The sequence below is a fragment of the Camelina sativa genome, chromosome 18, assembly GCF_030686135.1.
Source record: "Camelina sativa cultivar CO46 ecotype springtype chromosome 18, ASM3068613v1".
Classification (NCBI taxonomy): Eukaryota; Viridiplantae; Streptophyta; class Magnoliopsida; order Brassicales; family Brassicaceae; genus Camelina; species Camelina sativa.
This window is the reverse complement of record NC_141897.1, coordinates 1,824,123-1,848,350: the sequence shown is the minus strand read 5'-3', so window position 1 is coordinate 1,848,350 and position 24,228 is coordinate 1,824,123. Positions and strand designations below refer to the sequence as shown.

General features: G+C 34.8%; 2 protein-coding genes and 2 pseudogenes across 2 annotated transcripts; 1 reads left to right on the top strand and 3 right to left on the bottom strand.

Moving 5' to 3' along the window:
* Window positions 1–3,786: 3,786 nt before the first annotated feature.
* On the bottom strand, window positions 3,787–4,425 carry LOC104760276 (uncharacterized). Its single transcript, XM_010483177.3, has one exon. It carries the CDS (start codon window positions 4,389–4,391, stop codon window positions 3,954–3,956), a length of 438 nt encoding a protein of 145 aa, XP_010481479.1. The 5' UTR covers window positions 4,392–4,425; the 3' UTR covers window positions 3,787–3,953.
* Window positions 4,426–6,763: 2,338 nt separating this feature from the next.
* Window positions 6,764–10,343, bottom strand: LOC104760275 (potassium channel KAT1). Its single transcript, XM_010483176.3, has 9 exons — window positions 9,480–10,343; window positions 9,171–9,386; window positions 8,933–9,088; window positions 8,772–8,829; window positions 8,315–8,632; window positions 7,983–8,222; window positions 7,799–7,897; window positions 7,499–7,717; window positions 6,764–7,403 (listed from the first exon to the last, which is right to left on the bottom strand). The coding sequence occupies exons 1-9, from the start codon at window positions 9,656–9,658 to the stop codon at window positions 6,852–6,854; spliced, it is 2,037 nt and encodes a 678-aa protein (XP_010481478.2). The 5' UTR covers window positions 9,659–10,343; the 3' UTR covers window positions 6,764–6,851.
* Window positions 10,344–12,529: 2,186 nt separating this feature from the next.
* LOC147921364 (uncharacterized) lies at window positions 12,530–13,235 on the top strand (annotated as a pseudogene).
* A 6,819-nt stretch (window positions 13,236–20,054) lies between these two features.
* Window positions 20,055–22,088, bottom strand: LOC147921363 (protein FAR1-RELATED SEQUENCE 5-like; annotated as a pseudogene).
* Window positions 22,089–24,228: the final 2,140 nt, after the last annotated feature.

Sequence of the window (24,228 nt, the reverse complement as noted above, 5' to 3'; positions counted from 1 at the left end):
TGAGTACTTCAACCAAAAGAGCCATTTGATGTCCATGAGATTTTGTCCCAGAACTAGGGCAACAAGAGACCATGTACGGTAGTGTAGCTGGGCATTGAATTCGTCAGATATAGAAGCTCGCTATTTGTCATCAGCTAGAGCTTGAAGCACAGTCTGTGGTTCAACATCGAGTTTGGAGATGGCAATAACGTACTTGGAATTGGGTTTGATGATTCCCTTCTTTGCGTGTGTGGTCATAGTATGAAGATTAGGAAGAGGCGCCACATCGGGAGATACATATGGTGTCGGAGATCGAGATGGAGGAGTGGAGGTAGTTGATGGACTTGGTGCTGGTACTGGGCTTCGTAGTAATGGGCCGACTGATGAGAATATATAGATGGGCTTGTGGACCGTGAGGAATGAAGCCCATTTGTGACACTTCTTTGTGGAGAGATGTCGCGATTAGTCAAGGGTGAGGAAGACGATTGTGGAGACACTAGAGGATGATGAGGTTGCGATAGTCGTTGTGGCAGCTGGTGACGGTGACAGTGCAATGGGATCGACGAGGGCACAACAGTGAGCAAGATTACCGAGAGAGGAGGAGTCCAATCAGCGACTCGTTCAGAGACGGTGGGAACCGTAGAAAGGGAAGTGAAGCGGAATTTAGTTTCTAAGAATTGGACATGGTGTGAAACATATAGGCGGTGCGAGGAGGGATGAAGGCAGAAGAAAGCACTTGGCTTAAGGAGTAGCCAAGGAAGACACAAGGTGTGGAGTGTGGTTTGCTTTTGTGAGAGCGGTATGGTCTTAGCCATGGAAAACAGAGACATCCATAGATTTTGAGTTTGGAGTAGTTTGGGGTTATGCCAAAGAAACGGTTAAACGGAGAACAGAGTGAAAGGACAGGGGTGAGGAGTCCGGTGATGAGGTAGACAGTGGTTGCAAAAGCATAGGATCAGTAAGTGTTTGGAATGTTGGCTTTATGAAGAAGAGAGAGTCCAGTTTCGACGATGTGGTGACGGCATCTTTCAGCGAGACCGTTGTGCTCAGGTGTATGAGAGGAGCCATTAAGTGAGTGGTTTTGGCAGTGGGCAGAAAAGCGCGGAGAGCAATAAACTCGTCGTCTTTGTCAGAGAAGAGAGTTCCAATTTTAGTTTGGAAGCGGTTCTCAGTTAGAGATCTGAATTTTATGAAGGTTTCTTTTACATAGGATTTGAGTTTGCGTGGATAGAACGAGGTATAACAAGTGAATTGATCGACAATAATCAGGTAGTGTTTGTAGGAATCAACAGAGACAATTTGAGAAGTCCAGAGATCTGTAAAAAGGTATTGCAAAGGGCGAGTAGAGGAGATGGATGTTTGAGAAAAGCTAGTTTATGACTTTTATTAGAAAAGCAATCAACACAGGACAAAGGTTTAGATAGGAAATCTGAAAGCGGTAAAGAAAAATTGGAAATAACAGTTTTAAGAATAGGCAGATATGGGTGCCCAAGTATTGAGTGCCAATCGGAGACGGAAGACCTGACTGTCAGAGTGGCAAAGTATGATGTTGCAACTGATTTTTTGATTGACTACTCGTAGAGTTCATTTTTAACCCTTCTTTGGAGTAATTGGGTTTCCAGACTGAGATCCTTCACCTGAAAAGAGGCTGTGAAAAATTCAACAAAGACGTTATTTACGTTGCATAAGCGATATGCGGATATTAGATTCTTTTGTATTTCAGGAACATGAAGGACATTTGTAAGAGAGAGTGAACTTGTGGGAGAAGAAAGAGATGTGAAACCCGTATTGACAATTGGGAGACCAGTGTCATCGTTGATGAGAACTTCGTCACCACTGTTGTATGGGTGGTGAAGGAACATGTTAGCCAAGTCACAAGTGTTATGGTGTGTGGAGCCATAATCCAAGATCCACACAATGGAGCTGGACGCATGAGCAAGGTTTACATGAGGCATCCAAGCAGACGGTGGAGTGGACAACAATGGACGACGCGATTGCAGTGGAGTGGGCAGCATTAGTGTTATATCTATATCTACAAAGTTAGCTTTTCTCTTGATCAAATGTCAATTAATAACCTAGTGTGTACTCAACCACGATCTAGTGGTATCGTTATAACACTTTAAGATCGAATCCTCAGAGACCAAGCAATTGCACTATAAAACTATTAAGATCAAATATAGCTAAGACAAAAGAGGAAGTTTTGTGAAACAAGTAACTATCAAAAACGGAAAGTAATAAGTTGTTTTAAATCAAAAAGAAAATATTGGGCGTAGAGAATCTAGAGAGAATATAATCTCGGACTAAGGTGATTAGATGGGGATGCATTAGATACCATTCTAGAACTCAAATAACGGTTGTAAAGCTAACCTACTCTCGCAGCGTTAACTATCTATGCAACAAATTAACTAGACCATAAACTCTCGTCTGAATCTAGCAACCCAAGCAAGCAATAAAAGTTTAAGTTTGATTTGTTCACAAGGTGCCTTAACGTCAACTCTCGTTGGCTAAGGATCACCTGGCTCACCTAAGTTTTTTTCAAGCAACTCAACAACACTTTTGGTGCCACGATGAACTAAACCTATAATCGGAAACTAGGTAGCTAGTCTAGTTTAAGCATTAAGAGCAACAATAGATGAAGAACAAAATAGATCAACCCCAAATCTTGCTACTGATTTTCAAAATATTGTTTCTATATCTAGCTTTTGTTAACTTTACTATAAAGTGTGTAATTTTTTTATTAACTATATCATTATCATCAAAGTTAATTTTTTTCCCAGAAACAAAATTTAATTTGAGAAGATTTTTGATTTTTAGATTAAATCTATATATATCTTTTTGAAGTATATTTTGGGCTCTCTCCATTTATTTGTACTTATTTACAAACTTAATCCCTAAAAAATTTCCAAAAATAACATTACTTCAGATTTTATTTTCTAAATATTTTACATTTCATTCCAACTAAAAAAACTACAACAATCAATATGGAAACAAAAACTATGATTCTCATTTCCATATTGTTTTATTGACGAAGATATGACTTAATCAATAAAACTATAAAACTATTGTGTTTTATGTCCATACTATTAATATTAGATTATTTGTCATATAAAATCAAATTGATTTAACTAAAATTATGTAAAATAATTAAATCATTAGAAAAATATGATTTAATCATAACTTATATGATTACCTATTATTTATTTAGATCCTTTATTTTTGTTATAATAATTAAAAATTAAAATAGAATCTTAAACACTAAATAAAACATTTGTTTAGTCATGAAATATATTACAAGTAAAAAATTAATATAAACATTTAACCGTACAAACGATCAAAAAATGTAGTTATTCTCTATTTATAAATCATCTAATATTTAATAAATAAATACAATCTATTTATAAATCATCTAATATTTAATAAATAAATACAATATAAAATATAAATAATAATAAAAATTATATGTATCTATTATATCGTGCTGTGTTTACAAATGACGTAAAAACTTTTAAAGGCCCCTGGTAGAATATCTTAAAATACCATCACAAATTCTTTTCAATACTACCACAAAGTTTTGTAAGAAAATTAATAATTATTACAAGGGATCCTTATTACAAACAAAAGAAAAAGACGGTGATTCCTAAAATTGCTACACTTTTTAAGTATATGTTAACCGGTTGATTTTATAAACTTTTATAAATGAATGATGTCAGAACTATATAATATTAAATTAGAAATGAATCATGTTATTAATTACTCTATAACTATAAGTTTCGACCATTTAGAAGTGTCGATCTGCAAATTCTGCAGTTTCTCGTCTTTAATTGATTAATTAACAATATTATTTGTCTTTTTTATTTGTTAAAAACTCTTAATTGAGAATATTAAAGAAACAATACAGATGTGTTGGAAAGAAAACAATACATAAGATTAGATGATTACGCTAATCAAAGGCATCATAATGAGCGTTAACAAAATTATTTCTGGTCTTCTTCTTCAAAAGCAGTGACGGGGAACGTACGTGACAGTCCCGTGGGATTAGCAAAAGTGATTTTAGACGGATCTTGATCATTAACAAAGATCTCAGAGATGGTAACCCAAATCAAAAGCTCTTTGCTCTTGATTCCCGTAAGCTGACGCATCCGACGGTTCTCAACGAACGCAGTTACTTCCGAGTCGTAGGACACGTTTCTCCCGATGGCTTTGAACCGGTGCTGGACCTTGTTCTTGATCTTGATCCAGACATAACCGGTTGATTTGTTGTGACCGATCTCTGTCATGTCGTCCAGTGGGAGAAGTCCTTTGGGTAGATTCATGGTCGATAAGATCTCGTTGGCTTTTTGTTTGCAGTTTGATCCGCCATTGCAGATCTCTGCTCCTTCTCTTTGATCTGTTTTGGTTTCTTGAGAGGACATTTTTGATGAGATTTCGATGAGTTTTGTAGGGCTTTTGATGGCTTTTTATAGAGTTGGGAATTTTGGAGACGAACTGACGAAATTAGGTCTGTGTTAAAGGAAAGGGTAACGCGTGAAGATGAGGATAAAATTGGAATTTGAACAAAATTGAGTAGGTTAAGGAAACTCGATGCGCGTACTGCGTAGGTGGGACGCATGCACTTCATGTTCGTGGAATAATATATTTATTAGCATAAAATTATAAATTTGAGAACAATTTACAGTTAAAAAAGTTATAAATTAAGAAAAAATTTCGACTCTAAATTCTATATTGATAAGGGACATTTTTTTTTAATAGTTTTAGATATAAGTTATTTTTGAAAATTAATATTGGAAATAAATATTTCGAAAATTTTCCTTTTTATTTTTATACTTTTATAATAAAATATGACTTTGAAATCAATAAATTAAAATTTATGTATATAGTAAATCATTTAAGCTTAAAATTTTATTTATTTATTTGTTTTGTTAAACGGTAATGTAGAAATCTATGAAACTATAAAAATAATATATTTGTATGTATGTCTTATGGTTCACCGAAAAAGATTGGATTTTATATTCTTATATATACTCAGATTGTTCAATCCCAGAACATCCGAAATTAAAAGTTCTAGCATGGCAAATTGGTATCAAAAAATTTAGGATAAACCAACTTTTACTTCTAATACAAGGTGAGTTACTGAGTTATATTTGAAGATATAGGTAGTGGTAGGTGCTACACACTGAGAAGTATATTCACTCTGTATAAAAAAAATGTAAAAAAAACATGCAGTTTAAATCTAAATAAAACATGTAGTTTAAAAATTTCAAAATTAACAATAAAATTAAATGCAATTTTTCTGAAATCGAAACCAAAGAAAACATGTACTAAAGACTACAAGAAAGTATTAGTACTACAAAAAGAAGTTAAGAAAAAAAGATAATTTAAGTCTCGCTGAGATCCATTTTAATGTTGAGAATTATACATGATGAGACTAATTTTTGAACTCATATAAAATTAATGTTGAGTGGTTTGATGTTCACTCTATTCGAGATGATAAGATTTTTGGCTAAAAGCATATAGATTAAAAAACAACAAATACTGTATCATTTAATCTAATTTAACTAATAGGAAAAATACTGCAGAATTTAAAAAGTCAAAAATCATTAAATTAATAGAAAAAGTGCATAGAAATTTAAAAAATCTTATTAAATAGAACAAAAAAAAAATCTAAAATATCTTATATATTAAAACTGAGGGAGTAAAAGATTCAAAACTAAATAACTATATTTTTGTACAAAATATGTCTACGCATTACATTCTTTCCATATTTTTGTCATTTTTATTGTTTATTTTTAAAAATAGATGAGTTAACACATAAATTAAAACTTAATGTGCATATTACCACAATGAATGACATATCGATGTAGCACTTATCAAATTCATGAGAAACAATGTCTTAACTCATTAAGAATACATGGAATTGTTTACATCATGTAAACAAATATGATCATGTAGTTTCTAAATGAACATGCGTTGTCAAAGAAAATTAGCAACATGGCGTAACCTTTTTAATCCTCATTACTTAGTTCCTTAATTAAAATCTGTTTTATTTTTGTAATTCATATAAGAAATAGATGTTTTACTTATATGAACAATTAGGATTTAACATATGGTATACCACAAAACAATTTTTATATAACATAATCTTAACTAAATCAGTTTGATTAGACCTACCTTATATTGATGTTGTTAAAAATAATAAAACGAAGATTTAACTTCGATTGAAATATTAGATTCATGATATTTTATTTTTTTAGTAAATATCGATTCAAAGTCGTTTCCTCATAGGCTCATACAACTCGTCCTACACTATTATCCGTTTGTGTTGTTTTAAACTTTTAATATGTTTAAATATTCATAATTTTCAATTTTTATCAAATTTAGATATATCATTTCTAATATTTTAAACTCCATAAAAGATTAAACTTTACTATATATATGGTAAAATTAAACAATTCAACTAAAAACTGAATTAAACTATATACAAACTTTAAATTTGAATGTTTATTAAGTGAAGATTCCTGCTCACTCTGATTTAGATTCATTTTGATCTTATTTATAATATAATTATGAATCATTTTCTAAATATTCTAATTATGAATCACTTTGAGATTCCTGACTTTTATCTCAAAGAAAAAGCAGGCTTATGCCACTTAAACGAGTTGGAAACGATCTAGGTTTCTTGATAACCATGTCGAACTAGTTCAATCATAATCGGTTCATCACATTCAGATGACTCTGCATAGAATTTTCAAAGTTACTAATCAATGTTAGTTTTGTAGACTCTGCGTTTGATAATCTAACTTTTCTATGAATCCGAGTAATAATACATCACCTGCACATATACATGCTCTATAAATGAAGTCGAGTTTTCAAACTCAATTTGATGAAAAATACAAATGATCACCATCCCAAATCACATTTAAATCATCAATCTCGGCGTTGTCCGCATTAGTGATCTTTGTGAAGCTGCAGCCTCCAAACTTTTCACTCGCAAGTCTTAAAAGCTCTTCTATGGATGATGGTAATATTATCAACTTCCCATTCTTGCGCTGTGACATCGTGTGGATTGTAACTCTCTTATCTTCTCTTTTACTTGGCTTGATGATTTGGTTGCTTGAGCTGCAATACAGATCTTTTTTCGGCGAACCGTTAGCGTAACTTCCTCCAGCTGTTTCGCTATTTGATCTGTCCACTTTGACACTCTCTGACTTTTGTTCTTTAAGTATCTTCTTAACCAATTCAGTATCTCCCTTGTGTATTGCATCCATTAGAGCATTGTCGGAAGTCGGATTCGTAACATGAACATCTAAACCATAGCCATCTTTTCTTGAATCTCTCCACTCTTCCCATCCCACGGTTTTGAAATCTCTGTTTTCTTGACCGCTATTCGTATCAACTATTGCTATTGACTGTTGTCCTCTAAGTTTCTGCATGTTTTTTATAATCAAACCATCAGTTCAAATATTTTTTGAATTAAATAAAACATTTCCAACGAGCATATCTGATTTTGAAACACACATACCATGAATAGATTGTTCATAATAATCCTTCCGTCTTCAGCATGAGCGTGCATCGCACTCATCAGCGATGTTCTACTTATCCGTAGAATTTGAGATAGCTCGGTTGTTCTTACCGTGAATGGTTGTGGTCTATAGCATAAAACACCAATCTCTCCAAAGGAATCTCCAATAACTGCTTTCCCTTGGACCTGATCATGTCCATCTACGTAGACCGTGAAGTCCTGCACAATTAACACAATGTTACAAATCTTCCTCCGCTCTTAATTACAATTTTTAACGAATAACTGATATAATCAACTCACCACTGCTCCTGACACCATAATGTAAAGATCTGTAGGCGCTTCGTTTTGTAGAATAATATCTTCTTTAGGTGGGAAATACTCAGCATCTATATCTGAAACCTAGAACATGGAAAGGTAACGTGGAGTTGATCACCTCTTCGATATTGAATATTACAAAAAGTTAGAGAGTATAATAAAATTTTACCAGTTGAAAGAGGAAGTTACGTGAAACTCCATGAAAGAGGTAAATGTTTTGAACAATTGGGAAGAAGAGGTAGTTTGCAATGCTTGACCGGATAGCTTTTGGTAGATTGTTTAAGGTCTCTTGTTGTTTCAATCCCTCTGTTTTGAACTTTAAGCAAATGTGTGATAACATTTGGTCTTGTATGTCATGTGGGAGTTGGTTTCTTGAAGCAAACTCTGAAGCAGCTCTCACTGTATCCCTCTGATTAAACACAAACTTACAAACTTGAGTATACGCCACGTTATTACCCAATCTTTTATTCGAAATGAACATACCAAGTGATCAAAACTTACAAAGGTTCTGGTTCGGCTAGTCCAATGAACGACAAGGTTGGTCATATTTCCAATGAGGTAAGCTGTCAAACCGAGGTTGAACAGCATAAAGAAAATGTCGAAAAGCATTTCTCTTGGATTCTCAGCATGCAAATCTCCATATCCAGTGGTCGTTAGTGTCGTGATTGACCAGTAAAGAGCAGTCACGTATCTATTCCAGAGACTTGCTGATTTGAAATCAGGATACACAGCTCCAATCCATGTCTTTCTTGGATTAGGATATCTATCTGCAATCAGGTAGTTGAAACATCCAGCACAATGTACAGCAAACAAAGTGACCTGAGATGAACAAGCACGTGTAACGGTGTAAGTCGCTAGCTTTTAATATGGTGTCCATTTAAAAGACAAATAGGGTCTACTCTGTTTTATGTTTTATGATAAATGCATGAGATTAGTTTTGCTCTGTTTTGGAACTAACCGAAGTAAGTTTTGTGCATCGTATCCAGAAATAGTTGAAACGGATATCTTTCTCAAGCCTGAAGCAAAGGAAAGAGTTAGTTAGAGACTGGAGTAAGCACTTTCTTAGTTAAAACCCTAAGAAGAGTATGGTCTCTTCTCTTAGTATTGTGTTAAACAAACCTTGCAAATAGCGAGCTAACTCGTCGGAGACGCCATAACCTGAGCATGCTAAGAATTCTGAATCCTAGTTCGCTTCCGTTGTAGTTAAACAAAAGGCTCAGTGGCTGAAATGGTGCGGTGGAACACACATCGAAAGCAAACCATGTCGAAAGGTACCTAAAAATGTTACAATTTTTCAAAACATATTTTGAGATTCTGATTCACTTGGGAGGTTTCAAAAGTATTATTTTGTTCTCACCTTATTGCTATTTTCTTAGGATTGTCAACTAGGAGATAGGAGTGGCTATCGAGATAAGCGACGAAGAAGGTGAGAATAATATCAATGGCGAAGAAGCCATTAACAATGTTGTCGATGATGAAGATCGCGTCTTTTTTGTAGGTGATGAAAGCAAACTGAAATGGGCAAATCCAGGCTGAGTAAATAACTAGAAAGACTAGCCACATCTCCCATGCTCTGTTTCATCAAAACAGAGGATTAAAAACAGAGCATATCAAAAACAGAGTAGTTGAATATTTTTAGAAAAGAGTCTAGAAATGAGCAAATTACCTATAACGTGGATTAAAAGGAGAGATTATGTGTTTACGGAGCTTCGTGGATTGGTTAATTCTGGCTCCAAGAGATGGTAAGAGGTCAGCGGAGAGGAAACTACTCTGTTTGATGGTGTCAATATTGTATTCCTCCACGCAGAATCTTTCGAAGAAGTTTCGAGTACGAGAGATCGACATATTTTTCGATGATCTCTTTGGAAAAAAAAAGAAACTGTTATGGCTTTTTAGGCTTCTCTTCTTGGTAAGGTAGTTATAAATAGTGATGAAGCTTGTGACAATTTGACACGGGGAAACTTCTCTTTTCTTCTTCTGTTGGGACCTTTATTGCAACTTGCTCCTCTGACCCATTTGTTACCTTTTTTTTGGGGGTGAGAAAATAATAAATTTGGTAAGGAAAGGTTAACGGCTTTAGGCAGACTTAGTGCGCCATTAACACTGCAAAACCAATATGGTTTCAATTCAAGAAGCAAAACAATGGTGAAGAAAAGGCGTAAAACACGGAACGGAGTAGTGTGTGGAATCAAAAATCTTGAGACATGAGGCAGAATTTGAGTGGCAAACATTGAGCTTTTGCCGTAGAAATCATCATATTTTTTCTTTCTTTTTTTTGACAGGAAATAGAAGATTCTAATGAGAAAGAAGAAGAAGAAGGGCAAACGCAATCTGGTTTGTTGGAGATTTCTACTCGATGAGATCAATGACAATGGTGTGATGTCCACTATCTTAGCATTTAGGGGTGAAGGTGGGAGTGATATATAGAGAGTAGAGACACACGCATATAAAAGGAAGCAAAGTACGTTTGGTGTTTGGTGACTAGTGTTAATGGAAGGACAAAAATGGGCATGAAAATTATGGTGTGTTCATTTCAGGAATCCAGATATGGGCCAAGCAAATAAATTAAAGAAAATAAAAATGAGATTTGACAGAATATTGAAGGGGCCAGAGTATAATTTTTTTTTCTTCTTTCTAATAAGAAAAAAAAGTTTTATTTTCTCATCGTAAAGTATATGTCCATCTCTTTATTCTAGTCCTCAAAACCAATCATAAGTTTACTGTTTTCATTTTGAATTGAATTTTGCTAAAGTGCCATAAAGTTGGAAGTTTGCACCATAAAGTTGGAAGTTTACTTGCAAAGACTCACTAGATTTCCATGCTATATTTCTCTTGATTTTGATTAACCGTCTTTAATATTTTTGTGCATGGGGAGAAACTTAGATTATTTAACCTGAACACAGCATATAACATTATAAAAGCTATGTGAACCAATAGCATGTTTCCACGTGAAGAAACCGAATCTAGCTAGCGAGCGACTTTGACTGACGCTCTCTAAAATGTGAAAAAAAAAACCGAAAAAAAAAAACACACACACACAATCTCTTCGACTCGGTCGGACACACTCGCACGCGTCATGTCTTCGTTGTGTTTTGACTTTGATTTACTATTACTATTAGGACTTTGGAGAAGACAGACCAATAAGAGAACTTCACGTGGTAGGTTTTTCATGTGTGTCGCGACACTTTATTACTCGTCCGTCTTTCGGTGGCCCCATTCTCGTTCTTGTTCTGCACTTCTGCTCCGGGTTACTAACCCTTTTGATAATTGATATATATATATATTCTTTCCTCCAATGGTGTTAACATTTTTCATTTCTCACAAATTAAGAGAAAATATCATACTTTTAAATTTATGATTTATGAGTTTTAGCCAAATTGTAAAAGTTAATTTCAAATTTTAAAATGACATCAATAGGTTATTCCTTCAGGCTAGCTTATATTGATATCTTAGTTGATATACTTATATATGTAAATATTTTTAACAAAAAGATTTGTGCCTATATATTTAGAATTTGTACATTTGTACATTTGTGAGAATGCACATGTGATAATGGGGGTATATGTACCTAGGAACGGTTTTGTTTTTGACCAAAATAAAAAGAAAAGAATAAACACTTTTTCTACAATAAGAATGAGAGCCGAGGAAAATAAAAGAATTGAAATATGAATAAATATACAAAGGGTCCTTAGCCTTATTAAAAATCATGGTTTATAATAAATACACATTCGTAAACGAATATAAATTTTCCTTTGGGAATTCTAATTATTTGACTAAACTTTTATTTTCGTTCGCTAGAATAGAATGCCAAGTATAAATTCTCAAACCTTTCCGCCAAATTTGTATTTTTAAAACATTACAATCTTTTTTTCTTTGTTTCTGCTTCGATTTACGCCCATAGGAATGCATCTTTCATGATTCCTAGTTGATATTTTGTTTGGTGCCTTCCTGACGTCCTAGTTTGAGTTAACGTTATTAATACCACTAGCCATTATATTATAGGAAGAAATAACAAAACATGGAAGATTTCAAATAGAAAAATTACCATGAACTAAATTTTTAATTTTTATATTTCTGTTGATTGGCTTTGTACCAAAATAATTTCTATATTAAGTTTTCCGATCTAACTAATGGAGAACTAATTAGAGAAATTTTCACAAATGGTAAAATATATTACGAACTTACACTATAGAAAAATGTTTTTTGGAAAGAAATTGAATGGAAAGAAATTGAATAATTGTGGCCAAAATATTGCAAGGGCCAATGGAGATTATTTGAACCTACCTTTCATAAGAGTAAGAGACATTTTTTTTTTTTTGTTCAAAGAGTAAGAGACATCTTGAAAGAGAAATGTAATATCAATTTTGTTTTGAATAACATGTGTCCTAAAGAATGAGCTTTACATGTATGATAGAAGGGTCAAAGTTTAACATTCTGATAGAAGGATCAGACCTATTAGTTATACCGATATATATTAGACTTATTCTGTAATTAATTTTGATTGATACGATATTTGCATATCAAGTGTAATCACTTGTGTATCAATTGTAATCCTTGTAATTACGGTTCATGACCATGTGTATATTCTTCGATGTCAATATATAATCTCTCAAGGGAATTCATCAACTTACATGGTATTATAGCCTCTCTGCTCATGATTTATTTTCTTTTCTTTTATTCTCTTCTTCTTTTGTGCGATCTCTCCTTTCTCTCTTCATGGCTGCTCCTGTCAATACCGAGCATGCTTTTGGTGTCACCAACATCAAATCTCACATCCCTCTGATTTTGGATCTTGATGACCACAACTATGATGCGTTGCGTGAACTTTACTCACACACTGTCTCACCTTCGATGTGTCTGGACACATCGATGGTACCTCTCTTCCTACTGGTCCTACCGATATTGCTTGGCAGAAACGTGACGGCTTGGTCAAACTTTGGCTCTATGGCACCTTGGCTCCTCAACTCTTCCGCATCTCTTTCAAAACTGGTGGTTCTGCCCGGGACATTGGCTTCACATCGAGAACCAATTCCACAACAACAAGGAGGCCCGGACGATTCAACTTCATAATGATCTTCACACCCTCGAAATCGGCGATTAATCCATTCAGGAATACTGTCAAAAACTAAAGTCGTTCTCCAATCTTCTCGAGAACGTTGATGCCCCAGTCTCCAATCGCAACCTGGTTATGTACCTTCTCAATGGATTGAATGGCAAATTTGACAATATCATCAATGTCATCAAACACAAAGATCCGTTCCTTAGTTTCTCCACGGCCAAATCTATGCTTGGGTTGGAGGAAACTCGTCTCAAGAAGTTACAGAAACCAGTGGCTTCCAACACCGACCATGCTTCCTCTCCCTCCGCTCTCACCGTCACAGCTCGACCGGACAACCGCTCGCCTTCCCATTACCCTCCGTAACACAACAATCGATCTCGCCGGCAACACAACAACCGATCTCGCGGTCGCCACAACAATTCTTTTCGACCCCATTATCCTAATTAGGCCCCAAATTACTGGCCCAATCCATATCCGAATTGGCCTAATCAGCCCATGTTGTGGTCGACGCTTTCTCACAAACTCGTGGCCTCCTTGGATCTTGACCCTCGTTTCCTCATCCATCGCAAGCGCATATCACCGATCAGCAGCCTACAACTTACTTTGCTCATGCTTTTAACAAGATGACTCTAGTTGATCCCTCTGCTGCCGACTGGTACATGGACACTGGCGCCACCGCTCATTTCGCCGCCTCCGCATGTACGATTCACTCTAATCTTAATACTAATATCAAGCACTCTGTCATTGTTGGAAATGGATATTCTATTCCCTTACTTATTTTGGTTCCTCTTTCATTCCCACTCGTTCTCGCCCTCTCTCTCTAAACCAGATTCTCGTAACACCTCAAATTGTCAAAATTCTTGTGTTTGTTCGTAAATTCACGACAGATAATTGGTGTACTGTCGAGTTTGATCCGTTTGGTTTCTCTGTGAAGGATATTCGGACGCAACAAACACTCCTCCACATCAACATCTCCAATGATCTGTATCCAATTACAGCTCCTCTCAATCCCTCTTTGTCAACTTCATTTGCTTTCCTTGCATCGCCGAGCCTATGGCACAAACGTCTTGGTCACACTAATAATGCCAATCTTTGTTCTATTATCTCTTCTCATTCCATTCGTTGTAATAAAAACAGCAGTCTAAACTCCTGTACGGCTTCTCATTTGGGAAAATCAATAAAACTTCCTTTTTCTCAATCTGATTCCACAATTTCTCAACCTTTTGAGCTGATACACTCTAATGTTTGGACCTCTCCTGTCCCAAGCATTAGTGGTACTCGCTACTATGTTCTCTTCCTTGATCATCACTCTCATTTCCTATGGGTCTATCCACTTTGTCGCAAAAGAGAGTCTTCTCCAAATTTCTCCACTTTATCAAGTTTATTCAAACTCAATTCAATTCCACAATGAAATCATTCCAGTGTGATAAGTGGTGAATATAACAACTCTGATTTTCACCACTATTTTGATACTCATGGAATACAAGTTCATTTTTCTTGCCCTCATACTTCCCAACAAAATGGAAAATCCGAACGTATGATTCGTACGATCAAAAACATGATTCAGGCTCTTCTCTTCCAAGCTAAACTCTCGCCTACATATTGGGTTGAAGCCCTTCATGTCTCAGTTCACCTTCTAAACATTCTTCCTTCCTCTGCCATAAACTATCAAATTCCCTTTTCTATACTTTTTCACAAAGCACCCTCCTATGAACACTTACATTTTCCCAACCTAAACCATTCCAACCTACACAAACTATCACCTCGTTCCACACCCTGCCTTTTTTTTGGTTACCCTTCTCACCATCGTGGCTGTCGATGTCTTGGTCTAAAGAATAATAAAATTATCATCTCTCGCCACGTCCTGTTTGATGAGTCTGTGTTCCCAGCCGCTGAAAAACAACCTCCACAGCAACTCTACCAGTTTCTTGACCTCCCTGATGAATCTTCTGCTCTCTTTCGAGATATTCTTCAAAACACACCACCCACTCCTCCAACAAACCAACCAGCTCACACTCCTCCAACAACCCACCTTGATCCCACCATCGTTGCTGAACCGCCTGCTCCTCATGCTCCCCTTAGTCACTCAATGACCACGAGAAGCAAGCATGGCATTCGCAAACACAAACAAGTCATATTGCTTCTCACCTCTGTTTCTCCTCTACCAAAAAGTCATCTCTCCGCTCTTTCTGATCCTAATTGGAATCCAACAATGAAAGATGAGCATGGTGCTACGATTAAGACTAAGACATGGGATCTGGCTCCTCGCCCTAAAGGGGCAAACATTGTCCGATCTATGTGGCTTTTCAAACACAAATACGATGCAAGTGGGTCTCTAACACGTCATAAAGCTCGTTTGGTGGCTAATGGTAAATCACAGGAAGCTAGAATGATTTTGATGAAACATTCAGTCTTGTTGTCAAGCCAGCAACTATTCGGACTGTTCTTAATGTCAGCCTTGCATGCAACTGGCCGATTCATCAGCTAGATGTCCAAAATGCATTCCTTCACAGCGACCTCGATGAAACAGTCTTCATGCATCAACCACCAGGCTTTATCAATCCACAATATCCTGACTATGTGTGCAAACTTCGTAAAGCTATCTACGGTCTCAAAAAAGCCCCACGCGCTTGGAATGCACGGTTTGCAAAATATCTTCGTACTCTTGGGTTTCACTCTTGTAAAACTGATGCATCTTTATTTATTTGTCGAAAAGGAACACAACAGGCATATCTCCTATTATATGTGGACGACATTATTCTCACCGCCTCGGATGACACTTTTCTTCACTCGATCATTGCCTCCCTCCAAACAGAATTCCCAATGACACACATGGGACAGCTGAGTTACTTCCTTAGCATTAAAGCGGACTTCAACACCAACGGTATCATTCTCAGCAAAGCAACATACGCACAAGAAATCATCAATAGAGCTGGCATGTCTAATTGCAAACCGTGTCAAACACCTATCGACGTGAACTCAAAGCTCTATGCTGATGATGTTCACATATTTTACCTTGTTTTACCTTAGTTTATTTACACATTTTGCATGATTCACTAGCTTGTTAGGTCATCATTGAGTATTTTTTAGGGCTGTTTATGCATTAGAGTATATTTGCATTGCATTGCATTGTTTCTTGCATGAACAGGTGATTTAGGACTCAATGGAGCATGGATAAGTGTTGAGGGAGAGTGGAGCCATCAAGAGAAGCAGAGAAAGGAGCTAGAGCAGAAGAGAATCAAGATCCGGAAGTCCACTCGACCGTGTGCTGAGAGGAACTCGACCGACTAAAAGGAGCAGAAGAAGACCTCACTCGACCATGCACTCGACCGAGCACATGGTCGAGTCAACCGAACCGCCTCTCTATTTTGTCCTGTAGCCATTTTAGGGCTCCCCTACTTTTCTCTATATACCCCTTGTACTCTATGGCCGCTGACAAGCCACTTTACAGAGGAAAAATATCAGAAAACCTAGTTTTAACCCTTTTTGGGATTTTAGCTTTTAAGTTTACATCATCAGCCACTTTTAAGCTTTTTCTTTAGATTTTCGTACTTTGTTGCTTCTGTAACTTTTTGGGTATTGAGAATCTAAGTTTGTTTCTTTGAACAAAGTTGTAGATCTTCATCTTATCTTTCTAATCATGCAAGTTTCATTGATTTCTGGGTTTATGATTTTGTTCATCATGTGTTGTTCATCTGAGTAGTGTGTTAGGATCTTAGGGATGGATTAGGCTGGATGAGAGTTATGATAGTTTAGACTGATCAAGCTTGATTGTTTAAATATTTCTTCTAGATTAGGTATGCTATATGCTGTTCTTATATCTGAGAGGGTAAGAACAGATCCTAGGTTGCTTAGCATCATACCAATGTTTAAGTTTCTAGATAATACTAATGCTAGAGATTACTGTGTCTATCCCTAGAGATTGGTTGTATAGGATGGTTTTTGACATGCGATGATCTGGATCTTTATGCCTGCTTTTGTATGCAATAGCTAGTGAGAACTAGATCTAGGAGTATCTAAGCTTGATTCTTATTTTCATGAGAATGGTTTAACAAGTATTAGATGATCATTGTCTAGAGATAGCTCACTGTTGATTGAGGTTTGTTGATCAGTTGAGATTAGTATAGCTCAAGTCCAGCCCATGAATCTATCCCTAGGACCTTCTATGTTTATTGATTTCTCTATTTGATTACTGTTATCCGCTTTTAGTTTGATTTACTTTCAACCTGCTCTGTTTGATTGTTAAGTTTGGTTTCTGTTCTTCGTAGCTTCCCACTCGACCATGTACTCGATGGAGCATACGATCGAGTGCCTGCTCGAGTCCGTTTTCAAGTTCTTGCTTTATGTCCTGCATCCTTGTAGTTTCATTCCTGTTTCATTGCATATCTTAGTTTCAGTTATTATCTTGCATTTAGTCTGTTATCTTAGTAGTTTACATTCTGCATTTACATTTCTGTCATCATACTGTTACATCAAAACCATTTTCATATTTGGCTTAACTTAGATAAGTGTTCACATCTAGACTGCTTGCATCATACTCATTATGGATTGACATCTCTTATACTGCAACTCCATAAGAGTAATTGAAACCTCTTGCATTCCACCTGATCACATATCTTTGGGTCTTAGCTTGTGTCTGTTGTCTGATTGCATCATTCATACATTCATAAGTATTTCAAAACCCACCAAAAAGATATGTTTCAGCTGACGTAGGTGATCTGGTCTCTGATCCCACGGCTTATAGGCGCTTGGCTGGAGCATTGCAGTATCTGACTTTCACTCGCCCAGATATCTCCTATGCAGTCCAACAAATCTGCCTCTTCATGCACTCTCCACGCCAACCTCATCTTCAAGCTCTCAAGCGGATCATTAGATACATTCAAGGCACAAAGACTTATGGATTACAGCTTCTTAAAGGTCCTATCAACACACTCACGGCCTACTCGGATCTGATTGGGGCGGCTGTCCAAACTCCCGCCGCTCAACTTCAGGCTACTGTGTCTACCTTGGCACTAATTTGATCTATTGATCGTCTAAAAGGCAACCTACCGTCTCTCGCTCTAGTGCAGAATCTGAGTACAAAGGTGTTGCCAATACAATTGCTGAGCTTTGTTGGATACGCAACCTGCTGCTTGAACTTGGTTGCCCCTTAACAAAAGCCTCCATTGTCTACTGCGACAATGTCAGCACTGTTTACCTTGCTACCAACCCTGTCAAGCATCAACGAACCAAACATATAGAAATTGATATCCACTTTGTCCGAGAGAAGGTCTCAATGGGCCAAGTCAAAGTTCTTCATGTACCCTCATCACTTCAGTTTGCAGATATCTTCAGCAAAGGTCTACCCACCATGTTGTTCAATGATTTCCGATCCAGCTTAACCGTCTATAGACCCGACGCTTAAACTGCGACAGGGTGATAGATATTAGACTTATTTTGTGATTAATTCTGATTGATACGATACTTGCATATCAAGTGTAATCACTTGTGTATCAATTGTAATCCCTATAATTACGGTTCATGACCGTGTATATATTTCTCGATGTCAATTTATGATCCCTCAAGGGAATTCATCAACTTACATATACACGAGAAACATGCGAAAGTTCACCTTTCAAACTTTGGTATTTTGTGATTTATTTATTTTATTTTTTAATTGAGGTTATCCAACATTTTTGATTAAAAGGAAATTACTATAGAAATATATATATATATATATATATATATATGATTATTTTCATTATAAATGAGACCGGAAAATCGTTAACAGCGTTAGTTTGCTACTTGTTGTCTTCCTAGTTCAAGTGGGGTTGTTAACGTTAACTGCTTAAATCAAAGTTGGTTAAGTTGTCACATGCTAAGAGTGGTGTAGGGTCCAAAAATATGTTAGTTAGTTTTTAAGATTTTTGTGTGGGGGAGGCAATAAGTTCTGGTAGTAATGAGCATTCGGCAATAAACGGTTTATCGATTTTTTTCCTAGGAAAAATAAACTGATCGGCGAAATTATTAAGAATTTTGGTGATTCGGTCTAGTTCGGCACACAATAACCAATTTGGTTTTCTGGTTAAGAGAAACACCAAGACTGTCTTGAAATCAGTTGGCCTAAACCGTTCTTCAAACTAAATTGGAGCTGATTTTTAGGGCTTAAAAGATATGAACCGTATAGGATTGGTTAGTAGAACCAAAGCTATTTTGTTGACGTTTAACAACGTATTTTTGTCATTAATTTAGATTTTAGGAGGAGATGTTTTGGATTGTTCGTATTATTAACGACCAGATTGAACCATGCTGGTCTATTCCACTACATATTACTAATTTTCTGGTTAAATATGTTATCTAGATTTTTCTTGGGATTCAATACCCCACATTATACATTGCACATTATTAACGGGTCCAATATTAGATACCAGATAGAGACTTTTTCCAGTTAAATCTTCCATTAAGTTGACATTTAGAGTTTTTATATGTAACAAAAAATTGTCCAATTTTTAGGTTTGTTATATAATAAATTTTAAAACCTAATTAATACTATGGTATTTTGAAATAAATCATCTTTCAAAACTAAATTTAATAGAATTGTATAACCAACGTCAATGATATGAACAATACTTGGGTTCACCACTATTGGTGAATCCCTTTGTTCACCCCCTCTAATATTAACCAATAAAAACATGCCACCTAAGACCAAAATCTAAACCATATATTGAATTAAAAAAATAAAACAAAAGCTGTATTATTTTGTTTGACGTCGTTAACGTCTCCCATCTTTTACATTTTTTTTTTCTCGGCCCCCTGTCTTTTAGTTTTTACAAATATTTAAATGAAGATTTTGTATTTACAAGTATTGTTTATTAATCATTATGAACACAGATTTTGGACGTTACTCATCTCTACGATCCAGCAATTTTTTTTTTCTTGTCAGTATAAACATGTACGCCTAAGCAAAAAAAAAAGCGCATTTGAAAGAAAATAATAAAAAGAATATCATTCTAGAATAAAATAATACTAATGTACTTTTGCAAAAATGTGATTTCATAAAGGAAAAATAAAAAGTGATCTAGCTTTATATGATTTTGGGAAAAAAGAAGTGGTATAGCATAGCATTAAGATGGACCACCATAACTCTTGTCATATTCCTACAAAATATAAGACTTCAAATTAATAATAAAAATGACAAATAATTTAAGAACATAGAAATAGTAAAAATGAATTGTTTACCTTGAACACTTGTGAGATAAATGACTCATGATGTAAGGTCGGACTAGTGGTAGTAACAGATAATTGAGTATCTGGAGTAAGAGTAGTGTCCTATAGCATTTATCATTTTATTAAATGTTAATATACATATATATATATATTTATATTTATATTAATAAGTGAATATATATGTAATTATATTAATAAGTGAATATATATATATATATATATATATATTTATATTAAAAAGAAAAAAATATATATCAAATACCTGAAATGATAACTTTTTTTTTGCTGTATCATTACTTGATGATTTTGATGTACGTCGATTTTTTACTTCAAGAACATTCAAGTATCGACCATGGGGACCAACTTTTTGGTTCTTTGGTCGTCCAACAGAAGCTTTTCTTTTTATTCCACGTCCCTTTGGAACTTCCTTGTCTTCTACTTCTTCTTCTTCTTCCACAAGTCCAACATCTGAGCTTTGGGGCATCCATGCATTAGCTTTCACAAGTTCTTTTTTCTTTTCCTCCAATTTTCTAAGCAATTGAATGGCATCTTCATTTGCGCACAACGTCAACTCTATATGATCAGCAGCAACAGATGCAATTTCATGGAAAGTACGACATATATGGCTGTATCGCCTTCCAATCGATTGCTTCTCTGTTTCATTAAGTGTCTTCGGATGATAATAAGATATTCTTCATGTTTTTGCCTCTTTGCTCCATCGAGTTAGAATGTATGTAAATGGAATTCTTCTAACATTTTTCTTGTCCAGCACTTTCAATGCATGACGACATAAGATCCCAGCAAAAGAAAACTTCATGCAACCACAATGTATTGTTTGGCTTATAGCATCATAATTAACCAAATGCTCTCGTGCCACACCACGATAAGATACTTTGTATTCATACACCATCTCAGACTTACTGACTTTTGTAGCAACATAATCAACGATAACTATATATTGCCTCTGGAACAAGCTAAAAACTTCAGGCGTATACACTTCATGTGCATGTTGCAACATTTCTACATTAGCACATAATACCGGCGAGGTATGCATCATATTGAAGTCAGCAATCAATTCCTTGTATTTTCGATCCTCCAACACTCTCTCATAGTGTCCAAAGAAGCACAACAAGTTATAACTATGCTTCAAATATTTTTTCAATATATTATTCATACTTTCACTATGTTGTGTGCTCACCATATCTGCTGTAAAAGTATGACGTCCATATACCATTGCCCATTTTTCTTTGAGCTCAAACAAATTCTTCAACCATTTATCCTCCGTCAATTTATGCTTCTCGAGCATATCACTCCATGCCAATAACCAATCTTGTTCTTCCTCATGGTCATATACACACTTACTAAAGTCTATGGCAAATTGTTCTGCTCCATGAAATACATGACTCAACTTCTTTGCAGCATTCTGATAAATATGCCAAACACATAACCTATGTTTTGTTTCAGGAAATACCTTCACTATTGCATTCGCCATTGCTGCACATTGATCAGTCAGAATTGTTTTTGGTTGTTTTCCAGACATTGCTCCAAGAAAAGTCTCGAAAAGCCACTCATATGACTCAATAGTTTCATCATATAAAAGAGTCTATATGATGATTGTTCTGCCTTCACCAAACACTACAGTTTGCTTGTGATGATTAACTCCGACAAATGGAGCAAAGGGTCTATCATACTCGTTAGTCTTATAAGTTGTGTCGAAGCAAACAACATCTCCAAAAAGATTGTAATCACTTATAGACCGATCATCTGCCCAAAAGATATTAGTGATCATATCATCTTCATCAAGCTGCATTGAATAAAAGAATGATGAATTACCCTCTTTTTTTTCTGAAAGTATTCCAAAACTGCTCCAGCATCTCCCTTTTCCATTTTTGCCATTCGCTTTCGGTATATGTAATTTTGATAGTCTTTCGCCAAAAACCCCAGATTTTCTCGTCCCCCAACTTCTCTACTCATCATTTCAACAGTTGCTTTTGCTGAAATTCCTGACATCTCAGCATCATCAGCATGTTGTTTTTGAGAGATAGATAGTGCACGATTGCCCCTTAACAAATGTTTCATAGGTGTCGTCACTAAATCATGGTTATGGTTCTGCTCAAAAGACACAATCTTATATCTTTCGTTCTTCCGTAGGTAGCACGTCATATGAGAATAAAACCACAGCGTGTGATTGGTTGTGAATAAGATTTTTCGTCATTAGTTTCTTTCCTATACCTCTCCTTTGAGCAAACATAACGAAGCCTTACTACCTTCTCTTTTTTATCGTTCTTTGTTGTTTCCTTAGTCAAAACCATGACTGCCTCCATACTTTTGGTAAGTTGTATGAGCAGTCTCATCAGAGCTAAACTCCATGCCAATACATAGTTCATCTTTCAGCTCACTTTCTTTGTTTGCTTCTAGAACAACAACCTCTTCAGTTTGGACATAATTCTCATTGTTGGCTATGTTATCTTCTTTTTCTACAGATTCACTAACTGAAGCGGTGTCTGCACTTATTGAATCATAATCTTCCTTGGGAGAAAAATCTTCACTTATATAACTATTCTCCATTGCAATTAATCTGCATTAACCATTTAATATTACTATATATGTACTATTATTTGAAAAACCACTTTGTAAAATTTCTTATTAAGGATAAAAAAACTGTAAATTAAATTGTAAACTAAGAAAATCTTAAATTGTAAACAAAGAAAATTGTAAACTAAGAAAATCTAAGAAAATTGTAAACTAAGAAAATCTTTTAAATAATTATTCTTATTTTTAAAAATTGTTAACTAATCAACCTTAAAAACTAAGATTTGATATTATACCATATTATTTATTTAAAATTATTTTATTTAGAAGGTTTTGTTAAGTTTTTAATTATTATTTCCAAAAATAATTATTATTTTCAAAAATTGTTAACTAATCAACCTTAAAAACTAAGATTTGATATTATACCATATTATTTATTTAAAATTATTTTATTTAGAAGGTTTTGTTAAGTTTTCAATTTTATGAATTTCTTAACATTTTTATTTGATCTTATTAACAAATTATTTTAAATTATCATATAATACATATGATTAATAAATATGTATTTTATGCATATGTTGTGATTTGATTTTTTTTTAAACAAATATATGTTACTCAATCTATTAAAAAAATTTGATTAAATGTTACATATGGGCGGATTGGTAAAATTAAAATTTTGAGGGTTGATAAATAATTATGTTTTATTTCCTCACAGTTTATTTTATAAATTTACAAACGAAAACTGTCTCAAAAAAAAAAATTGTAAAATTTAATATATATTTTAATTTATAGAAAAAAAATTCAGCTTTTGATGCACCATATATCTCGAACATATATCTCCTAGTAAATATACTTAGAAAAAAAACTCTTTTAATTGATGTTTACGTCTTACCTTGCGGAATTAGTACGTCTTTGTTAACATCCACCAAATCCAGACTTCAATATATCCGGATCAACACAACACAGAGAAAAAGATGACCTGAAAAACATAATCCATAAATATTTTAATATAGAAACTCACACATATGTATCGATTACAATACCTCTATTTTTCACCACTAATTTTTAAAACTATATTAGTTTAATAATGATAAGAGAATCTGAAACTACTTCATATTGGCACCCAAAACAAAAAAACAGAATCTGCGTAACTTCACCTGACAAGTTGATGTTTGTATAACACTGAAGTTTTCCTTCTTCTAGATGTCTAAATTGATATTATCTCTGTCTTCCTCTGTAAATTTGTGAAAAACTTCTGATTAGCGTTTGTTACGAAGAACCCAATAAAGAATAAAAAGAGAAAGTATCCAAAGTTTAACCAAAAAAAAAAAAGTATCGATGAAATAGACCTACCGATTAAAGATGAACAAAAACCCTAATCAGTAATAATAGCCTAAAACTATTGTATAATATATATATATAAGACAGGGGGCCGAGAAAAAAAAATGTAAAAGATGGAAGACGTCAATGACGTTAACGACGTTAAACAACTTTTGTTTATTTTTTTAATTCAATATATGGTTTAAATTTAGTCTTAGGTGGCATGTTTTTATTGGTTAACATTAGAGGAGGTGAACAAAGGGTCCACCTCTAGGGGTGAACCCAAGTATTGTTTCAA